Source organism: Triturus cristatus, chromosome 2_2 (genome assembly GCF_964204655.1).
Source record: "Triturus cristatus chromosome 2_2, aTriCri1.1, whole genome shotgun sequence".
NCBI classification, from domain to species: Eukaryota; Metazoa; Chordata; class Amphibia; order Caudata; family Salamandridae; genus Triturus; species Triturus cristatus.
In genome coordinates, this window is record NC_140582.1 from 782817724 (window position 1) to 782841170 (window position 23447).

General features: G+C 46.1%; 1 protein-coding gene across 1 annotated transcript in view; it reads right to left on the reverse strand.

Moving 5' to 3' along the window:
* The window catches only part of PAICS (phosphoribosylaminoimidazole carboxylase and phosphoribosylaminoimidazolesuccinocarboxamide synthase), a 417483-nt gene that overhangs the window by 214544 nt on the left and 179492 nt on the right, over positions 1 to 23447 (reverse strand). The window contains exon 10 of the mRNA XM_085642046.1: positions 2077 to 2172. Within this exon, the coding sequence (XP_085498172.1) occupies positions 2077 to 2172 (96 nt within the window). The remainder of the gene's footprint in view (positions 1 to 2076; positions 2173 to 23447) is intronic.

Sequence of the window (23447 nt, forward strand, 5' to 3'; positions counted from 1 at the left end):
CTGTGAGTAATACACTGCCAGCGACCATCGCTCTGCCCCAGGAGGACTCCAAATTCCTCACCCAGCACCCTGAAGAGCTTCGTGGTCCAAGCCTCCTCTTCCAGAGTAAATCTTGGCACATTCCCGACCACTCCACTGGACAGGGAATCCAAGAGTCTGGATACCCTGGGGGAAAAAAGATGTTTTCTTCCAACAGCCTGGCACCATGGGCTGTGAACACTGCATGCCGTTGGGGTCTCTGGTCAAGTAGCTAGAGATTGGGTCAGTCCACAAACCTCCCCCAGCAGATTCAACCTCCTTTACCCTCAGACCATCATGGGAATCCAGTAGGTAGCTGGATACACCATCACATGCACCACTAGAGGTCGATAACATCCGACCACTGGGTTCTCTGGATTGATAAAAGGGACTACTCCCTCCCCTTTGTGACTGCCCCTCCACCCATGCCCCCAGCTTGTGACATGCTGACGGAGGACCACATCTCTTTACTTTGTCAGAAAATTGCAGCTTTCTTGGCCAAGGGAGCCATAGAGAGGGTGCCAGCATCAGCAGTAGGTCATGGTTGTTATTCCTGCTAATTTCTGGTGCCCAAAAAGGATGGAGGGCTTCATCCTATTCTAGACCTGTAATTTCTTCCTGAAAATGGAGAAATTCAAAATGCTCACACTTGCTCAAGCCCTGTCTGCCCTGGACCTGGGAGACTGGATGGCAGCGATTGGACATTACCATCCATCGTGTCCACAGCCGTTACCTGCGGTTCATGGTAGGCCAGGATATCCAGTTTATGATACCTATATTTCAGCCTCTATCCTTGTTTTCAGTGAGAATGAAATGGCTCATGGCCTCCTGCATCCTCCAAGTGATGCATGCTTGTTGGCATATGCGGGCTCTGCAATGGGATCTGAAATTCTAGTGGGCGAAGCATCAGGGGAATCTCTCAAACATGGTCCAGATCTCAGAGGGCACTGCAAAAGCTCTGCAGTGGTGAATGATGGACCGCGATTGGGTCAGTGGCAGACTCCTCTCCCTTCCCCAACCAGACCTGACCGTGGAGACACATGAGTCACTCTTGGAATGGGGAGACCATCTGGTAGAGGTGGAGCTCAAAGGACTCTAGTCTCCAGTGGAATCCGGAATCCACATCAACCTGTTTGAGCTCTGTGCAATCAGATGGCATTGAAAGACTTTCTACCCTTCATCAAGAGAAGGCTAGTGTGGTTGTTCACGGACAACACAACTACCATGTGGTACTGCAATGAACAGGGCGGGGTCGAGGACCCTCTATCAAGAGGCCCTGCACCTCTAGATATGTCTGGAATGTCAGGGCATTTCCCTGGTGGTTTAACACTTGGCGGGCTCGCTGAATGCCAAAGAGGATGAACTCAGCTGAAGATGTCTAGCAGATCACAAATGGCGTTTCCAGCTGGAGGTGGAGCAAGGTCTCTTTCAGCAGTGGGGAGAACTTGGTTAGATCTGTTAGCCACCACTGAGAATGTACAAATTCAGCAGTTCTGTGCGCTGGAGCCGGCCAGGGTTCGATCGAAGTTTAGGGAGTCCATAAGCTTAATCCATTCTTGGACCTGGTGGGTTTGTCCGTCGTTTGAGAGGAGAAGGATTTCCGTCATGTCTTGGTTAAGTTCAAAGTGGTTGTGTGATAGCCAGTTTTTTTTTTTTTTAGAGTATTTTTAAGACGGCGTATGTCTTTTGGGTAGGAGACTTCCAGGTAGAGCTGAATGTCGTTTGCATAGAGGTGGTAGGTAATGTTGGCTTGATTGATTATGGTATATATGATATAATTTTACACCATACATCAAACTGCATAGTGTTGTATTTTTGGCTATTATTAACTTGGTAATTCTTGAGTAAAGAGGTAGATTTGAAAGGATTTAGGACCTTAAAAACTATACAGGACAGCAGGGCAGTTCCCCTTAAATTAAAATGTTATTACTTTGCCACAGATGTTGCTTTTTCTAATACATTTTGAAGGCATTATTTAGAGTCTTAAATGCCCTTAAAGAACATTTCCATACACACTTAAGCACATTCAGATGTCACATAAAAAGATTAAATCCTTACCGCATTCAGAAGCTTTCCTTTTGACACCAGGCAAGTATGTTTCATCCTCTAAGTTAATGTGGCTTTCCCCATTACAGCTCCTGGAGGTCGAATGCTCTAAAAGGACAATTGATTTAATTTAGAGTAAGGGAACAAGTAAAATTATGCACTGAGCAAGAGCAGATTATTTCAAACCCATTTCTTAGATTGCTAATGCATGATCTTATTTCTTTGAAAAGAATAACTCTTTGATGTGCACATTGCAATATCATTTGAATTTGACACCACTTTGTATGTTAAATCATATTGCCCTATTGTTAATGTTCCCAGGGTTGGTCTTCAAGTGTGGTCTTTGTTAATTAAAAATCGGGGAAAGTAAATGTGGAGTGGCTATCAATGAATTCAAACACATCTTAAGCAAATATCCCAAAAAGAATGTAGATGACAAATACACTTTTGCATGGCAACATTATTTGTATGGATGATGAATTGTCACTGAAAATTCAAGTAAATCATGTGGCGAAAATCTTTTTCTGGCATCTGAAAATGTTGCGATATTTATTTCTTTAAATTGACCAAGCTTATTACCATATCATTGTCTTACTTCACGTTAGGCCTGACTATGGTAATGCTATTTATTATGCTGTACTAGATAATGTAATTAATCAATTACAGCGGTTTCAAAATGCAGCAACCAGATTAATCTTAATCGCCCAAGAACTAATTACTCTCCTAATTTAGTCCAACTGTATTGGCTGCTAGTTAATGCTCGTGCGTTGTTTAAAGCTTTGACAATTGTGCAGAGACATCTTTGAACACATATCAGATCACTTAGTACATAAACTCTCCATTTTAATCTCCTGCACAAAATGTGCGATCCTCACAGGGCTGTCTTCTAACTGTCCCGAGAACACATTTATGTAAATCTGGTGACAGAGATTTCAGTCGCTGCAGCAAAAGCTTGGAACTTCCTCCCCTTCGCTCTTCATGCAGCTTCATATTTTATTCCTTTCAAGAAAGCATTAAAATATTTTAAATTAAGTCTCTTTCATGAACAGTCAATATAAATATGAGCTTACTAGTACCATGATACTTCAGCGACCAAGTGCTCTAAAAAATCTTTTCCACAGACCAGACCATGGTTCCTAGTTCAGTAGAACTAACCAGCCAAAGACAATTGGAGATTCCCCAGCAGAGTGAAATGACTCTTCTGGTCAAGGAGGGCGGCACATATGCACTGCAAAAACAGTAATCAAAGACCGGAAAGAGAATCAATGCCCAAATTCTGAGGACAGCATTGCCCTGATTGATGTCCCGATGTCACTCATGGATATGGACTCCTTCAAGGCGGGTGCTCCGGTGTGAGGGTGTACTCACATAGACATTCGCATACCTCCTCCAAAAAGCAGGATGGGCACTGTTAGATTTGGGGGTCTCTAGTTGCCAGGGGTAGGTACCTTTGACCAAATAGGGACCCTTGAGTCTAGTCAGGGTAAGGGGGTACACTCCTAAAATAACCCCTGCTTATCCCCTTCGTAGCTTGGCACGAGCAGACAGGCTTATCTCAAAGGCAAGTGTGTAAAGCATTTGGGAACCCATACAGTAACCCAGTGACAACACTACAGATGGACACTACACAAGTTGTAGTATAAAAATAAGTATTCTTTATATAGACTTATCACAAGACCACAAATACAATACTGTACTTTAAAAATGGTAGAAATAGCTTGGTTCTCTTAAGATGGTAAATGCGACACTTTCAGTTCAATGTACCTGTGGATGCGTAACGCTATACAACGAAAGTGTTGCAGGGAAGGTGATGCGTCAGTTCCGTACACGCAAGAACGGTAATGCGTCGGTTCTTCTCTGCATGGGGAGGTGATGCGTCGGTTTCTTACTGCACTTTCGTGGCGATGCGGCCCTCAACGCCGTGATACGATGAAGATCCTGTGCAATGAAACAAAATGGCGTCTTCTTCATGATGCGACAACGATGCGTGCACGCCCTACGGCTGTGCGGCGTCTCAACTAATCTTCTGAGCCGCAAGAGGCCCTGCGACACGCTTCTCTGGTGATGCGACGACGTCTGCTGCGACGGCGACACTCTTCTGCGGGGATGCCGGGCGCCTCGGTGATGCGATGCGACAGCGGCTGCAGCAGGAACACTTTTCTCCGGTGATGTGACAGCGTCTGCTGCGATGGCGACACTCTTCTCCGGTGATGCGAGGCGCTTCGGGTGATACAATGGTGACAGCGGTAGCGGCGGCATGCTTCTCCGGTGATGCGTCGGCTGCGACTGTGACACTCTTCTCCGGTGATGCGACGACAACGGCTGCAGCGGCACGCTTCTTCATCTTGAGTCACGCTTCCAGCTCCTTGCGACATGCAGTTCCTCAGAAGGCCCCGCACAACAGCAGGCACTTCAAAAGAACTCTTGGGGAGCTGGTGGGTGAAGTCTGTTGTCCTTGAGACTTCAGCAGGAGGCAAGCTCTATCTCAAGCCCTTGGGGATCCTTCACAAGTTGATTAAAGTACACACAAAGTTCCTTTCTCCTTTCTTTGGCAGTCAGGCAACCACTGCAGGCCAATCCCCCAAACAGCACTCAGCCAGGGATAGTCTCTTCCTCAGTTTCTCTGGTTCTTCTCCTCAGCAAAGGTTCTTCTTGTTTCCCAAAGTGATCTAAAGTTCTGGGGTCTGGGTCCCCCCTTTTATACTCATTTCCCCTTTTTTTCTCTTAAGGCAGAGAGGCCTTTGCCTAGTCCAAACCAGTTCTGGTCAGTCTTGGAGCATTTTGTTGACAAGACTCCTTCTTTCCTTTCATAGTGCAGGCCATGGACATCAGACGCACCACAGGAGGTGGAGCCAGCATTGTGGAGGGAAGGCACAGCCCTATTCAGGTCCCAGGTGCAACTCCGCCCTCCCATCTGCATGCAGATCTCTCTAGTCAGCACTGTGCTGACTCACCCTGTCTCCTGGAATCCAACAGCCCCTGTCACTCAAACTCCAGACAAGGAATACACAACCTAGCAGAGGCAGGCTTTGGATGGTTAGACAAGAAAATCCCTACTTTCTAAAAGTGGTATTTTCAAACACAGAATGTTAAAACCAACTTCACTAAAAGATGTATTTTATCATTCTGAGTTCAGGCATACTAAACTCGAATTTCTACCTAGTTCCCTGAGTCAGTTAGGATTATAAGATGTAATAATCAAACTGCCAATTCTGGCCTATGGGGAACAGGTAGCCTTGCAATAGTGAACAAGCATTGGCATAGCCAATAGGTCTCGCCTGTGGGACCTTATGTGTTTAGCTATGCAACAGTTGCATAACTAAATACTTATAAGGTCCCAAAAGCGTGACCTATTGGCTATGCAAAGCGGTCCTGCGGCCGCGAAAGTGAAAGTGATCGTGATAGCGATCAAACATCAAAGCGGCGTGCGGCCGCGAAAGTGAAGGCAATCGCGGTAAACGCGGCGAGCGCGCGCGCCCGCGCACATTCACTGTAGCTCTAGGCTGGCCTGGTAGCACTTTTTGGAGCCCTCTTGTTGGAAAACCCACTCCCACACTAGAAGGGGTGGTGGTGGTCTTCCGGACACACTGTGGTAGCTTGGCTCGAGTGGTCAGGAATCAGGCTCCGTGCTAAGCATACAACATACCCAAACAATAACCATGCGTGCATCCGTTCCAAAAACGACTCTACACCGTAAAAATTATGAAAATAACTTTCTTTATCTGCTTTTTCTCTTAGTTGCTGATTGGAGAAAATAAATAAGTCAATCACAATATACAAATTTTAAATAGTGCAGATCAAATAAATACTGTCTGGAGATTCAATAAATAGGGGTGATCATAAATATAAAGGACATAAATAACAGTGCAGGTAATACAGGCAATTAAATATTCTGAGGCAATAAATACTGTCACCAATAAATATTGTACACCAACAAGTCCTGTGGACCAATAAATATAGTGAAGCAATAAATAGGTTAACCACAATAAATACAGGGCCCCCCAATAAATAATTAAGAGTATACAGCAACACTCATGTAATCAGATCACTTTTCAATTCCTAAGGGCTGATTTGGCCCAGGCACAGCTTGTAGGGTTGTGGAAGGCTTGAGGGGTTCTACTCCCTGGCTGGGACAAGGCTGAGGCCTAAACTGAGGTAGATCAAGGGGGGAATACCAGTGCCCTGGCTTTCTCTCTCCACACAACCTCTCTAGGTTAGTCCCAATTCACCCCTGGCACAGTCAGGTTGGTTCCAGCACCTCCCTAGCCCCTTAGAGCAGTCTCTCAGGTCTCCACAGGGCCTTAGGCGCCCTCTACTCCACTTACTGCCCTTTTTCTGATGCTCCGACGCCGCTGGAGTCGTGTCGATGCCGTGAGGCGGTTCCGGTTCGGTCTCGGCGGCCTCGGCACAATGTCAGTTCTAGACGACGCCGGTAGGCGGGTCCGGTCCGATGTCGGCGGCCTCGGTTCGATCTCGACCTCCGATTCGACGGCGTCGGGCAGTCTCTACTCGATGTCGACTTCGGGCGGCTCCGGTCCGATGGCGCTCTCGGCTTTGATGACGTCGGCCGGCCTGGCCTCGATGTCGACTTCCGGCGACTCCGGGGTGCGATCCGGTGCTCCTCCTCTCAGGTTCCGGGCGACTCCGGAGTGCGATCCTCACTCCCGACCTCCGGTACACTTCACCTCGGTCTACGACGACTCCGGAGGGTGGACTTCACTCCTCCGATGACGCCGCTCACTCGACCTCGGTTAACTTCCTCCTCGACCTTTGGTATTCCTCACGACCTCCGTCGGCGCCCTCTCACGACCTCAGGCGGCTCCGGGTACGACGTCTGCTTCTTCAGTCAGCGCCGCTTCTCCACCTCGGGCTCCAGGTCTTAGGCTACTCGACGCCGGACTCCAGGGAAACCAGTTTCCAGGTCAGGATCTTGCTGCTTTCTGCTTCTAAGGCCTGTTCCTGCTGTCCAGGTCCTTAGGATGAGTTTTTCTGGCTTCTTCCCACACAGGGCTACAGGCTGGGATCCATCAGTAGGGACTAGTATCAAGGGTGGGTTTATGGACCCCACTCCAGGCACAAGTTTCCACCCCTGCTGCTTCACTCCTTCCTCCTTCACTGTTGTGCTGCTCTCTCTTCACCAGTCAGGTGCCAACTGCCAGCTCCAACTGCCAACTCTCTCCCTTAACTCCTCAACATTCTAAACCGCCTCCAACGGTCACAGGGTTCTGGAATGTTCTGGAAGGTGCTGGTAGGTTCCAGTGGATGCTGGTGATGTCACAGGTGGCCACCATTTTGTGCTCCAGGCCCTCAGACAGAAGTTTCAGGGGTAGGTAAAATGGCTCCCTGAATCTGCAGCAACACTAAAGTCTGGTGGTTCCCAAAAAGGAAAAATTCAAACAGGGTTTGAGGCAAAAGTGGGACAAAATAAATAATGATGAGGAGAGACCACCCAAAGGGCTGACAGGTCTAACACCTCTCAATAAGTCTCGCCAGACCAGCGCATGCGCTGGGTCAGGCGAGACCTAAAAATGCTTCAGTTCTGAAATGATTAGACTATAAAAGAGGTGCCAGTCTCTTCGAAGTTACATCTGAGGATGAGGGCAAAAATGGAGAGCCCGATAGGTACCCGTCTCAGCGCCTGCTTTTTAGAACTGCTGGTGTTGAGCACCGGCAGGACCCTGCCCACTTAAAGCCTGAATGTAACCTTGTGTAGAACTGCTGTTGAGCACCGGCAGGACCCTGCCCACTTAAAGCCTGAATGCAACCTTGTGTAATGTAAATGGTGCTAATGTAAAGCGCTCCAATACAGGCGCGTAGCTAGGGGGGGGCGGTGGGGGCGGACCGCCCCAGGCGGCACTGTTTTTAGGGCGGCCGCTCAGCACTGGTGGCCCGTTGCGGCTGCGGCGGCCTTTATAATTTATTTAGGGACAGATTTGACTGTCCCTAAATAAATTATAAAGTCAGCCGCGGCCGCAACAGCGCGCGCGGCCGGCGGCCCAGTTAAAAGTTAAACTTGTCTTCAAGCAGCGCGGTGAGCGCCAGGCGCGTAGCTAGGGGGGGGCGGTGGGGGCGGACCGCCCCAGGCGGCACTGTTTTTAGGGCGGCCGCTCAGCACTGGTGGCCCGTTGCGGCTGCGGCGGCCTTTATAATTTATTTAGGGACAGATTTGACTGTCCCTAAATAAATTATAAAGTCAGCCGCGGCCGCAACAGCGCGCGCGGCCGGCGGCCCAGTTAAAAGTTAAACTTGTCTTCAAGCAGCGCGGTGAGCGCGCTGCGCACTGCACGCACCTGACGCTGCCCAGCAGACCTACTTGTTTGTGGTGCGCCAGTGCGTCAGCGCCTGCTGCAGTGCTGCCTTGCCATCATGACGTCGGTCGGTTCCGGTTCGGCAAGACTAGAGCCAGGACTTCGTATTGGTCACCCAGCCTGCTCCAGGGCCTCGCGATGAGAACGTTACGTAGTGGTGACGCGTCACGCGCTTCACCACTACGCACTCGTGAGGACCCAATTCTGTGCTGCACAGGTCGGAGTCGGATTGTCGGAGAAAATAAGTTTGTTTATTCCTATTCCCCTTTCCTGACCCCTGCAGCTGCTTATCGCATCAGGCTGTGACACAGAGTTCGACTAGTAGGTAAGAGAATGTGTTACTATTTTTTTTCTTTTAAAAATATGTGCAGGCCCAGCAGGACACATACTTCTGTGCACGTCATTTAAACAGTTTTTATCCTTCTCATGGCCGATGCAGGACACAATATGACAACGCAATTCAGAATGCCCAGATAACGCTAGTGATTAATGATCCTGCTGGAGAGCAATCGTTTGTCTGTTGGTAGTTTTTAAGTGCAGATGAACTGTATTTTATGTGGATAGCTCAGTGGGTTACTGCCTTTGTCACAGAGATCCTTGTGTTACTTGCAGTTCAGAAGTTACAATCCTAACATAGGACAGTGACCAATGAACTGTCATCAAAGAGCTGCATACAAACATGAATGGTATCGTTTTTTTTGTTTTGTGATATAGTTAGAGCTTCCTCAGTCTTTCATCATTCTAATGTTGCTAAAATGAGTATGTTTGAGCAGAGATACATTTTTATCAGTAAAGCTGATCCCCATGGAATACTCTTTTAAATCCTAAGGTTGTGTTTCCCCAGACCAAATCCTCTCAAAATATACTGCCCACCAGTATGGATGACATGTGATTCCTACACCTTGTAATCCTCATTGGCTTATGTGACATTCCCTGTAGACTGATTTACATACTTGTATGATTGATTGTCTCTGTATAATGTGTTTGTGGTGTAAAGTGCTGACACACTACACTACACTGATATGAGTAGCGCTAAACAACAAATGCATATGAGAGAGGGGCTACGGAGCGATGAGAGGCACTGGTGGAGGGTGGCAGTGAGGGAATCTGAGGAGGAGGTAGTTGGAGGGGCTGTGGAGCGATGAGGGGCACTGGTGGAGGGTGACTGCAGGGCTCGAGTCGGGGTACCAGGCGGGTGGACGGTGTCCCCTCACTTATTTTAACGGGAGCTCGATTACTGGAGCAAATGGAGCCACACATTTACTCTTTGGCCTCTCTGGGGCGAGATTGGAGCTCATTCAGAACGCTGCTCACGCGCTGGCTTCTCTGATGCAATGGCATCTAAGGGGTGAGCGAGGGGAGGCAATGAGTCTGATGGTGCAAGCCACTTTCGTGACATTACTTCCTGTTGTGACGTCAGCGTCCCCATACTTCTTTTTTTAGGACTTGTGCCCTGGGTGACAGTGAGGGAATCCGAGGAAGAGGTCATGGTGTGGAGGGGGAGCTAGGGTGAGATGAGGAGCACTGGTGGAGGGTGGTAGTGAGGGAGTCTGAGGAGGAGGTCATGAGGGGGAGAGGCTGCAGAGAGATAAGGGGCACTGGTGGATGGTGGCAGTGAGGGAGTCCAAGGAGGAGGTCATGAGGGGGAGGGGCTATGGGGAGATGAGGGGCACTTGTGGCGTGAGGCAGTGAGGGAATCTGAGGAGGAGGTCACTAGGGGGGCCACGGAGGGACGAGGGGCACTGTTGGAAGGTGGTAGTAAAGGTATTTACAGAGAAAGAGGTTATTAGTGTGGCGCCAAAAAAGACTTTCGCATCAGCGCTAAAGCCGGCCCTGTCATGGCCTTTCTGTTTTTGTTTATTTAATTAGCAGTCGGGTCATAAGGGCTACTGTGGAACATGCTTTAAAGTGCTGCTAATTATATTTACTGCTATATTCAATGTTTTAAGTTTTAAGGTGATTTTACTAATGTTTTTACCGGGAAAAAGCAAAGTGGAGCTCGATAGTGCCTGATATGGGGCTGGGGCCCAAGGACAGCTGTGAGAAAAGGTGCACTGGAGAGAGGAGTAGTGGATAATCAAGCCTGTAAGGGAGAGCGTTGCCGAGTCCGGGGTCAGCTGGAGGTAGTAATGAAGAGGGATCTCCATGAAGGCTCAAACAGATGGAGCCTGAGTAGTATCACTTGCCTGATACTCCCACCTCAAAAAAATCCTCTTCCCATCAAAGGAACATTACATGGAAAAAGCACTTTTTGTGAGTGATAATATTTAGAAAGAGATTTGGAAAAGAGTGAGTTTTACTGGTCCTTATAAGGCTAAGAAGAGATAAAGTAGGGCTCTGAAGCAGGCCTGCCCAGACATATATGCGACAAATCGAGCCCGCAGTGGCCCACCCAAATGCACCCTTGGCCCACCCAAATAAAAATTCCTGGAGCCAGGCCTGATGTGTGGCAAAAATATTTGTGCATGTTTGTTATGTGGCATTGCTCTGTGGTGTTTTTAAGCTGCCTCATATGGAGGCATCCGACTGGGCCTCAGTGGGTTTATCCTGCTGGCTACGATGCATGCTAGTATTTTACAATGAACATTTATGTGCGATGGGGATAGTGATATGTATGGTTAGGGTTGAATGGCCACACAGTGTTAAAGATCCTCAACCCTTTACGTTCAAAGAATGGGTGAGCACAGCTCTAAACGGTTTGAAGCTGAAAGGCTCTCCACAGAGAAGAGGCATGGGGCTTCAAAAAGCATTCCATAAGCGATCAATGACTGGGTGTATAATAATGTTAACAGACAAATCTTGTGGTTCCAGCATCTGAGCAGTACTTCCAAAATTAAGACCCATTACACACATTAAAATCCCACTCCACATTGAGGAAGAATGTAACAGCTTGGACCCAGGGGCTTAGTTGATCCTCGACCATTTACATTCAAACAATGGATGTCTGGAGCTGACAGCATGGCACTCCACAGAGCAGCCCTGCCCTGGCACTGCCTCCCAGCCCGTGTCTCTCTCGGCAGTGGCTCCCTTCCTGTGTCCTGGGTAGACTTGGGGGTAAGTTACAGGCTCAGCCCACAGGACAGGCGGCTCTCAGCTTCCCACCATTGGCTGCACTTCCAGCCCATTAGGAAAATGAAGACCCCTCTCCGGTTGCCCGAGCGGCTAATGCCGTTTTCTGGAAACCCTCCTCATTCTCTTTATCACTCCCTGGCCTCTCTCCCTCACACTGGCCCTCCTCATTCTCTTCCTGTCTCGCCTGTTGGTCGCCCCCCTAAGTATGTGCATCTACAGTCCCTCTACCAATTTGCCTGCCTCTACTCCTTCATTACCTCCCGCTGCTCTCTGACACAAGCCTGACCATGTAATTGCACGTTCTTTTTTCTTCCTGCATCGCGTCCTCTTCCATGAGGTTCCCTCCCTGTCCGGAGTGTGTCTTGCTGTGCATTGCCCTCCCAGGTTCTTTTGTGTCCTCCGTCCCCAGACGTGAACCAACCCCTGCCATAGAGACCCTGGCTCTGGCTGCCACCACTGTGGAGTGCTGCTGGAGGCTGAGTGAGGTAAGAGCTAAACGTTTTCAGAGGGGATATTTAGTGAGTGGCAGAGTGGCAGCATAGCTGCCAAGGTTTCAGATGTGTGACATTTTCTCATAACTTCAGTGTAATTATGATTGACATTTCAACGATTATGAGCATAGCTCCCAAGGTTTCAAATTGCTATGTGTGACATTTTCATAATTCAATTGTAGTTGTGAGTGACATTTCAACGACTATGAGTGACACTTCTTTGCGAGCAAAACTCAAGCAATGAAGACGAGGGAAACATATATATATATATATATATTACCTACTGGCGGTCGCCAGTAGGTAGTTATAGTTAGGACCCTGTTTCCATAGGAAATCCGCAACATTCTATTTGGAATAACTTTGGCGCCGGTCGACGAATCCTTGCGAAATTTTCAAAATAGGTGGGGCGCTACGCTCCGCTCCTACCCTGAAAGTCTCGGGGGGATTCGTCAAGCAGGGGCTGAGAAAAAAGGGGGGGTCCCAAAACGCGTTTTCCCCATGCATTTTTCCATAGGACCTTTAGACACAGCTACAGCCCGAACGGCTGAACAGAATTACTTGAAATTTGGCAGAGAGGTAGCCATAAGGTCAAGGAAGTGCCTTTTGCAGGTCTGGTGTAAATCTGTTCAGTATTTCCTGAGAAAATAGCATTTAAAAGCATATATATATGTGGGCGGAGCCTAACCACACATCTCATCCTGAGATCTGATTGGCTGTCAGCACTTCATCCAAGAAGTGTTGGCAGCCATCTTGGGACCAATATACATGATAGCACCTCATTAAAAAGCATTGCAGTTAATAGAAGGTTTTAAGACTTTAGTTACATTATAAATCATTTGTTGATGGTACCATACTCATTTTAGGAATTGTGGTATGTTCTAAGGTGATTTCACCATGTGAAAAAGCCTTCTGCTGGGATATCATGATTGAGAGAAAAATATTTTCTCATGCTTTTACCACAGAGGTTTGGAAGGTGATCTATAGGCTAAACTGAGAGCTTATTTTCTGTAAATTCACATTATCTTTCTCAGTCATGTGAGAATGAAGTCTGACATTCTCAGTAAAACATGTACATCCAACAAGGGCAGAGACTGTCAGTTGATTCCTTTGTGTTCTACTGCAGCTTCCCAGAGTGTTCCAAAGAACTACTAGAGCGCTAACAGTCCTACTTATGATAAACGTATGGCACATCTGAAGCCATCTTGCTTGGATTAAAGTGGTAACTCTTAAAACATTTAATTTAAAAAGGAACAAAATGAGGGGGTTCATTTTTCCATAAAAAGTATGATTAGTGCTGCAGAAAGAAAAATTAGGGCACATTTTGAGTGACTTCTCAAATCCTCTTCTATTTCATTAAAAAATTCTGACATGCAGACTGAAACATGCACTTTCAATACCAGCAGCAGTTTTCCCTGGTGAGCAGTAGCTTTACTACAGTGATCTAATGAGCAAAAAGAGTGCTAACATTCTGAATTTATGGCAAATGTGTGACACATCTGAATGCCTTCTTGATGGAATCAAAGTAAAAAACTGAAAGAATTTCCTACTGAGGAGACTGCAGTAAATGAGGAAATTAGGAAACTTCATAACAAATAAGTCTCCCAAGATGGCCACCAGAGACAAAAGAGCCCAAATGTAGCCCAAATATCACCCAGATGTAGCCCAAGTATAGCCCAATGACAGAATGTCCCAGAATGTTCTTAAAAACAACTAGAGCGCTTACTGTCTTCATTATGACAAAAGTATGGCACACCTGAAGCCATCTTGATTGGAATAAACTGGTAACACTTAAAACATTTAATTTAAAAAGGAACACAATGAGGAGGTTCATTTTGCCATAGAAATTATGATTAACGCTGAAGAAAGAAAATGAGGGTACATTTTGAGTGACTTCTCAAATCCTCTTCTATTTCATTAAAAAATTCTGACATGCAGACTGAAACATGCACTTTTAATACCAGGAGCAGACTTCCATGGTGCAGTAGTTTTACTACAGTGATCTAATGAGCAACTAGAGTGCTAACATTCAGAATTTATGGCAAATGTGTGACATATCTGAATACCTTCATGATGGAATTAAAGTAAAAAACTGAAAGCATTTCCTACTGAGGAGACTGCAGTACATGAGGAAATTAGGAAACTTCATAACAAATAAATCTCCCAAGATGGCCACCGGAGACAAAAGAGCCCAAATGTAGCCCAAAATCACCCAGATGTAGCCCAAATATAGCCCAATGACAGAAGTGTGCAAAACACTTATTATTTTGTGTTTTTGCAGTGTTATATAGTGCAGACTTGTCAGGTATTGGAGTGCTTTACATGAGCATTGGTTACATCACACAAGAACAAATTCATTTTGGTTGTAGACATGGGGAAACTAAGTGATTTGACCAGAATCACAGAATGTCGAGCTGAAGCAGAAACTTCAACCTGGTTCCCCAGTTGCAAAGTCTGCAGTTCTGGAAGTAACACCACATCCTCTCCCCTAAGTGCAACATTTAATCAAGTGGTCAACTGGATAAAAAAACATAAAGATAACAAATAATTTAAAAGTGCTTTGTCGCTATTTGAAAACTCAGAAAATATGTCCTTATTTTAGTCTTTTAGAGCACTAACCATAATTTTGATGCCAATAAGACCCTCTCATATATGTAATTTCTAAAGGAAATGCACTAGGTATTACAGTTTTGATTACATCAAGATGATGTCAGGCGTTCCACACTTTTGTAATAAATATAGAATGTTAGCAATCTAGTTGTTCATTAGGATACTGTTGAGAGGCAGAGGCCAGGGGCACGGACTCTGAAAATTGAAGGCAGGTAGGAGGGTGCAAAGGCAACAATTTAACCACACTGAGCAGGCAGGAAGGGCCGTGGAAGCACAACAGACTATGGAGGGCAGTGGAAAGGGAGGCAGGGGCAACAAACCAACAATACAGGACTTGCAAGAGAGGCTGTTGGAGGGAAGATCTATTACGGGTCAAGGAAGCTAGGGGCGGTCCCCAGATCCCCGGGAGCCACCACAGAACTGAGCAGGAGAGTGAGTCAGGGACAAAAGGGGCACCTTAATTTGAGCCGGGGTGCCTAGGAACGCTTGCTCCAAAAATGAAGAAAACAGACATATGAGACATGGAATTGGAGGCAGAATACAATGGCAGTTTAATGAGAAGATGCAACTTCAAAGAAACCGCAGAATAGAGACATAAAGTACAAAATACAGAATCCAGATAATCATACAGCTGTCATAATATTCTCTGTATCTCAATTAATGTACTGACAGAGAGAGAGAGAAAACACATCTATAAATGCATCATGAGAAACAAGTTACACCAAGGAAAATGTTACCTAGGAACACTCACGTTTACTCTTAGAGCAAGCATTCCTGCAATTACAATACAAAATCTTTTAAATGCAAAAGTAAAGAGAACAATGGTTAAACATAACATGACATTTCATATAGGTAAAATAGAATAAGATACTTCAAGCAAAGCAGAGCAAGACATTTTAAGCAAAGGAAGACAAGAGCTCCCAGCTCTTGGGGAAAACCTGCACTGCCTGTTAACCTACATACAGACGGCGAGGTAGTCCGTCGATATCTGTGGGTGCTCCCTTTTTATATCATTTTGTGGGCTCCTTTGCACGCTACATCTACCTACGTATGCTACCCAAAAGCTTCGTCTGCAGATTTTACCAGACATTTCGTCATTTACCCACTTAATGCTGACAATGGACTGGGTGAAAAGGTCAGTCTCTCAGGCCAATCGCTTATCGTAAGTTCCATAGAGCAAGCAGAAAATAATGGGTATTGTACGGGAATTCAATATATTCATGTATAAAATCTCCTCAGTTCTCCTAACTTGACGCTCTGCGGTTGCCACTTCCTTAAAAGCGGGAAACCTGCCCAGGAAGCAAGTACCAGTCCAGGATGCAGCCTACTGTATGTCGACAGCTTCAGGGGGATGTTGAACTTTGATACCGAGCACGGAGCACTCGGGTAGGGTGGGGGCTACTAGTTTGGATCAGAAGGCCTCGCAGACCTGCCTTCAGACTGCTATACACTAAAATTGCAGAGCTATGGTCAATTTAACAAAGAGGCCTACATATTGAACAGAAGGGCCTACACAGGGGTTTTATGCTGGCTGAGTGGTAAGGATGTCTCAGGATAATTATATAGCAACACAGGACCCGCTGGTCAATTTAATACGGCCTACAAATGCAGCTGGCAGGGCAAGGACAAGGGTCTCATACTTCAGGTGTGGACAGAACGGGCCAGGGGCCCCCTGTGATACAAAATCTACCCTCCTTCAAGGCTGTGGCAATGTAATAGACCATTGTGGGCAGGAGGAAGAGGCAATGGTAGTACAACCATACATGCCAACAGACCCGATTCAGCCAGGAAACGTCCAATGTTTTTAAGCTCAAATGGGCTTTATTTGATCTGTCTCCTGTCTACAATATCCTCTTTTTCAATGTAACTCAAAGGGGAAAATCAATACCCCAGTTTTTTTTCAAAATCTCCCTCTTACCAAGTTCAAAATGTTCGCAAGTATGGTACATTGGATCATGGAAGGAAATGGGATAGGGACATGGACTTGGATAACAGAGGACAGGAGGGACATGGAGAGGTGCACCAAACTGACCCTGCAGGGCAGGCATCAGGGTTTGCAGCAGCACAATACACCACACAGGGCATGCAGGACGGGAGTGCAGCACAACAATCCATAGAAAGCAAGAGGGAGGGGACAGGACCATGCACATGGACAACAGAGAACAGAGGGGCAAGAGGCAATGGTAGCTAGCTGACCATAATGGACAGACAGGAGAGAAAGCTGCAGCATAACAGACCATAAAGGGCAGGAGGGACGGATCAGGGGCATTACAATGGAACAGACAAGCCAGGAGGGAGGGAGTAGGGCTGGGGGCAAGGGGGCAGGGCAGGAGCAGCAAGATAGCCATGGAGGTCAGGCAGGATGGGCACTAGAAGCAAGACACACCATGAAGAGCAACAGTGAGACTGTGATGGCATACACACAGACCATGGAGGGAAGGTGGGAGGGGGTCAGGGGCAGCTAACTGACCACACAGGGAAGGTGGGAGGGGCCATGGCAGCACAGAAGACCATGCATGGCAAGTGGGAGGGTTAGTGGCAGCACAATGGCTATGATGGGCAAGAAGGAGGGTGGAGGGGCATGCACAAAGGACGATGGAGGATAGAAGGGAGGGTCAGGACCTGTGCACAGACAAGAAAGTTCAGGGGAAGGGACCTCACAACAGACCACACGGGGCAGGCAGGAGGAGCAGTTGCAGCACAACAGACCAGGGAGGGCAGAAGGGTGTGGCAGTACAATGGACCATGTAGGACAGGAGGAAGAGGATAGGGGCATGGCATGTGGACAGGCAGGGTGGAGGTGGCAGGGACAGGTTACAGTCATCTGACAATGCTAGGCAGGTGGGAGGGGAGTGGCAGCTCAACAGAACACTCAGAGTAGATAGGAGTGGCAGGTCCATGGAACATGGTGGACAAAAAGGATGGAGCAGGGCATGCACAAAGACATCGGAGGGCAGGGGGAAGGAGAATAGGGGCAGCAAGCTAAGCACAGAGTTTAAGCAGGAGGTCAATGATGGGGCATCGAATTGGGCAATGGAGGGCAGGAGGAGTGGACTGGTACATCATACTAAATTGAGGGCAGTGGCAGCACATCAGACCATGCATGGCAGGAGGGAGGAGGCTAGTCCATGGATTCACACAACAGAGGATAGGGAGGAAGGGGATGGGGCAGCAAGCTAACTGTTCAGAGAAGGCGGGTATTAGGAACTTTATTGTTTTTAAAACATTGTGTCTGTGCGAACTACTTAAAATATGAACAAGTATGCAGCATAATCTCACTTTTATTCAGGAAGAAGAGGACGTTTGTGACTGTGACTCCGGGCTCACTTGGCAGAAACACCCCCTGACCCTCCACCCCCTATCGCAAAATGTAATGTCCGTGAAAAGGGTAGGTGAACACAGTGTTATATAGAACATAGTCCTGAGAGCACGATTGAAAATGAAAACTAGATATAGTGTATGGTATAAACTATGCACCAAAAAGTGTGATATAAGATGAACCGGGCGTGAAATATAATATGCAATACATTGTGCGCAATGACAGATTCATTGGAGAGCGCGAGATAGCACAGGCACTAGCGCGTGCTATGCGATATGCGCCTTGGAGTGTAATATGCACAGGGCAGTGTTGTGTAACCTAACTAGTCTCTAAAGTTGTAATATAAAATATGTGCTGGGGAGTGTAACGTTGCATATGCACTGTGACAAAGATATGGATCCCAGATTGTAATATGTATGGCATAGCACTGTGCGTTATAACATAGGCATCGAGAAAGGCACGTTAGATGGGGCAATATAACCCGTGCGAAGACAAGTGTGGCATGACATATTCACGGGGTGGTGTTACAGTGCACATGGGCTAGAGAGTGTCATAGCATATGCACTAGCTAGTGGAATACAACACAGAGGTGTGTGGCACTCGGCAGGCAATGGTGGGTGTAACACAGCATTGGGCTCTGTCAGGAGCGCGCTGTGACTCGCAAGTGATGTTCGTCCCCTTTCCAGAGAGTAAAATAAAAAGTATTACACATCCGGCAGTGGATGTGTGTTTTATTAACCGTGAGGGGGGTTTCTTGCATAGTTTTGGTCGAATTTTTGTCGAATCCCCTTTGAATGGCTTGGTGTGCATGTGTATTAAATGTGCCCGTCAATAGCTACCCATGTTTGTATAAATAAACGACAAGGGTGTCTACCAGGATTAGGCACGGTAGGGCATCAGACATGTCAGAGCTTCACTAGTGGTGTAAATACATTCCATGTGGATTCATTGCATGCATAGTCGCCTTTTAATGAATATCACGCAAATCGTCATGGTGATAGGTACGTACGGTTTGTCCAGCATGTCCTAGGTGTGTCTATGAATATATATTTTTTAAAAATAATAAAAAACAGTGGCCGGCCCTGGGGATTGGGGTCAAAAAAATATAATTAGGAGACTGGCCCTGGGGGATGGGGTCATCAGGGCCAATAAATTAGAATAAGAAGGGGAACCAAACAGCCCCCCTTCTTAAAAAACTAAAATAAATAAAAGACTGGCATCGTGCCGGAGGCCATGCCCCCTCCGTGCAGCACTCTGCAAACGCGCCCCCAACAGGCATCTCCAGTATGCGCCAGGGAGCTGCGCTGCAGCCAGGTGTTCTGAGGCCAAGCCCCTTTTTACACCTCTCTGCAACGCAGCTCTGTGGCGCTTACTGGAGGTACCTAGTGGTCTAGTTTGACCCTAGGGACCCTTAGGATTCAAGGGGACTTAATCTGCCACAGGGCGCAGGGCGCGTTTACACAGTGGTGAAGGGAGGGGACGGGGCCTGAGGTGACGTGTGCAAACACGCACTATGGCACGTTTTAAATTGGGGATATAATTTCCCTTCAATACTGAGGGCCCCTGGGGGCTAACTAGCCCACCAAGTGCTTCCAGTAAGCGCCACTGAGCTGCATTGCAGAGAGGTGGTCCAGGCCGTGCCACTTTTTACACCTCTCTGCAACGCAGCTCTGTGGCACTTACTGGAGGTACCTAGTGGGCTAGTTGGACCCTAGGGACCCTCAGGATTCAAATGAACTTAATCTCCCAACTAAAAATGGACACAGGGCGTGTTTACACAGTGGTGAATGGAGGGGACGGGGCCTGAGTTAACGTGTGCAAAAACGCCCTGTGGCCTGTTTTAAGAGGTAGTTTTAATCCCCATGCCCTATTATATACTAGGGGCTTACAGAGGAGGTCATGCTAATCACAGGGGGACCCCAACGCATAATGTTCCCTAGTGTATGTAGGTGTTTTCACTGTATTCTAAGTGTCTTTTAACATAGCACTGGCTCTAGGACTGGTTAGTCAGACTCAGTTACCACCAGTATCCGTCTGAAAAAGTTGAGGGTACAGGATGATTTTGCAACAAGGCTTCTTTCTGCTCTTCTTTTTGTTCTTTCTGCACGTTATCCTTCTTCCTGCACTTATCTTCGTATTTGAGGACTTCTGTTGCTTCTTTCTGCACTTCTTTTGTTTCTTTCTGTGCATTTTTTCTTCTTTCTTCACATGTCCTATCTCTGTAGGCATAGTTAGAAATTAGCATTTAAAAAACCTTTGAAATTCACAGAAAAAACCATAGGTTTCAGGCACGTTATAGTTAGGAATTAGCATTTAAAAAACCTCAGAAATTCACTGAAAAAACCATAGGTTTCAGGGGTGTTATAGTTAGCTGGACTTTTCACTTGTACAAAACCATTGAAATTCCCCCGTTATAGTTAGTTCAGCTAACTATAACTCGCGCGCCCGCAATGCACTGCTGATGACGTCACATATTACATCACTCATGACATGGTCAGTGACATCACTCATGACATCACTGATGACATCTCAAATGACATCACTGATGACATCACTGATGACATCATCCTTGTGATAGAGTGGCAGACCTCCTCTCACCCTAATATAACCTTTGATACACACATTCAAAAATAGAGACTAAAATTTTTAAAACAATGGACATACCAATACCAGTTACAACAACCTCTTCAGTAATTCTAAGATCCACATACACATCCACTCATTCACCAACAGTCCTATACAGTCACTCATACATGTACTCACTCATCATATGTACTCATACACCTATACATCCTGTTACACAATGCCACTCATCCATAGAGTTACTCACACACATAGTCACTCATGCTAATAAAGAATCAAACATACATTTACTTGCATATACAGTTATACACACACCACCATACTTACTTCTACGGAAACTTACACATACTTAGTCTTTTAAACAATCACTTATAGAAACACATACTTATTCATACAGGAACTCTTTCAATCTCTCACTCTCACATATACTCACATATATACACCAATAGTCACATATACTAGTTTAAAACATATGTAGTTACTCATAAAGACACTATTGAGACAGTCATTCACTCACTAACACACCCATACACACACTCATCCACCCATACAGTCCTGCACACATGCTGTGTTCAACCCATACAAACAGTGAGTCACTCATTCATGCACCTATGCACTACGTAATACCCCCCACCGAACCATGCAGACACTCAGACTGATACTCAAAAAACCAACTAATAACCTATATAGACACCCATGTAGCTACTCACCAACCCATGCAGCCACTTATACACAAAGTGAGAGACTGATACAGATATTTACATATTTAAACATTACTCACTAAGCCATGTATTCACTATGATACACTTAATCAGTCAGTTACACAATCAATTTTTCAAAAACAAATCATCCATTTAGACACTTATATACCCATTTATTCTTCCATCGACCTTGAGATATACATATATAAAACATATTTAATTTTCAGAAAAACACACATTCACTGGATGATGTCATCAGTGATGTCATTTGAGATGTCATCAGTGATGTCATGAGTGATGTCACTGACCATGTCATGAGTGATGTAATATGTGACGTCATCAGCAGTGCATTGCGGGCGCGCGAGTTATAGTTAGCTGAACTAACTATAACGGGGGAATTTCAATGGTTTTGTACAAGTGAAAAGTCCAGCTAACTATAACACCCCTGAAACCTATGGTTTTTTCAGTGAATTTCTGAGGTTTTTTAAATGCTAATTCCTAACTATAACGTGCCTGAAACCTATGGTTTTTTCTGTGAATATATATATATATATATATCAGTAATTACACCCATTTGAGCAATGAGAAACTCTAAGAAGACTAAAACTGGTACAAATGTCTGCGGCGGCGGACTCATAATTGCAATAAAATTATGAAAATATCACACCCAGCAATCTGAAAGCTTGGCAGCTATGCACTTTGAGGCTGCTATTTACCAACTGACGTTGGAACTACTCAAAACAACAATGTACAGTAGAACTCTTCTTACTGTGTATCATCTGTGACTTGTCCATGCACATCAAGGGTTGGATCTCTTTGGCAGTACCCCCATATAAGTCATATAGATTGCACAATTTTCTTCTCTAATGTATAATTCAGATGTAGCTTACTCAAATTATTTTAACTTATGTTGGTAATAGATTTTAATGGGCTCATATAACAGGGGGGCACAGTAGTATAGCACAATACAGCCCATCCCATAATCTCCATGATTATCTCATGTACATCCAGGGTTCGATTCCCTGGCTTTACATCCCTTAATTTTCAGTTTGATTGTTATTGTCTTCTTTAATTTAGCCATAATGTATGTGTGGTATTAGTTTGGCAATATATTTAAATAGACACACCTAACAGCATCTCATGTAAGTTTAGCATAATGCAGCCTACCTGGTATGCTCAAGACTCACCTCTGTACATCTACTTCCTTTAATCTAGATGTATTTCACTTAAATTTTAGCAGCTGACAATCACACTTAACATGCTTGATGTCGTCTTTGTCTTGTATCTATTTATTTGCCCTGCACATTTCTTTATTTCGAAACATTGACCATTCTTGGCCGACATCACTGTGGTTTAATATTTCTTGTTTCTTCTGAATATTCAAGGAGTGCCGCAGCGCCGGAACAGTTTGTCCCGGGTCTTGGATAGAGTTGAACAAGTCCCCATGGCCCCCACAAATGTGTTTAAGGATTGTGATCATAATGTGTCCGCCCTCCCTGTATTTTAGCTTTGGGCCCCCAGGCAGGCTGTGCACCATGTGTGTGCTGAGGCTGCTGTGAAGGAGAGATGCACTATTACAAGCTAGTTTTGGGTACCAAGAGCACACGTCTTTTCATTCCCAGGGAGTTGGTTGCTGCTGCTTTGAAGTAATGACAGGGAGCGGCCCCTGGATGTTGCCTTTGGGCCACCAGAGTGGGCTTTGTATCTGGTCTGTGTTGGCAAGGTGGAGCTGACTGACCCCTTTGTGCTGCGTTTAGTTTTAAGGGCACACAGTGAGTCATTCCCTGTGAATAATTAATTTGCTGTTTTTGAAAGATAAAGAATCACAGGCTTCGACACTGTTAAGTTGGTTTTGGGTCCCCAGAGCACATCACGTTCGTGCAGGTCCCCACTGCTTTAATGGTGGGACCATGATGTATGGTCATTTAATGTCAGCTGTAGATGAAGGTTACATGAACAGTGTCATGTGTGTGCATGTTTGCATTGTGTTGAGGGGATTACCAGGTAATTGTTCACGCAGCTCTCTGATGGATGTCATATGAGGTTTTTCTGAGTCCCCAGATAGATCATGCAGTTTGTGTGTTCTCTTTTGTACTGCCAGTCACCGGTGTATTCAACTGTGTAGCCTTGGACCGTGTCATGTATGTGCATGTAACTTGCATGATCAAGGTAACTATTCGAGGCGATATTACGTTTTTTTCGGACCTCTTTGAAGTGCATGCCCTCCCGCCGGGGGGGGGGGGGGGGGGGGGGGGGGGGCGGCAATCTGAGGGATAGCCCCGGGCGCCACAAGCTCTAGCTA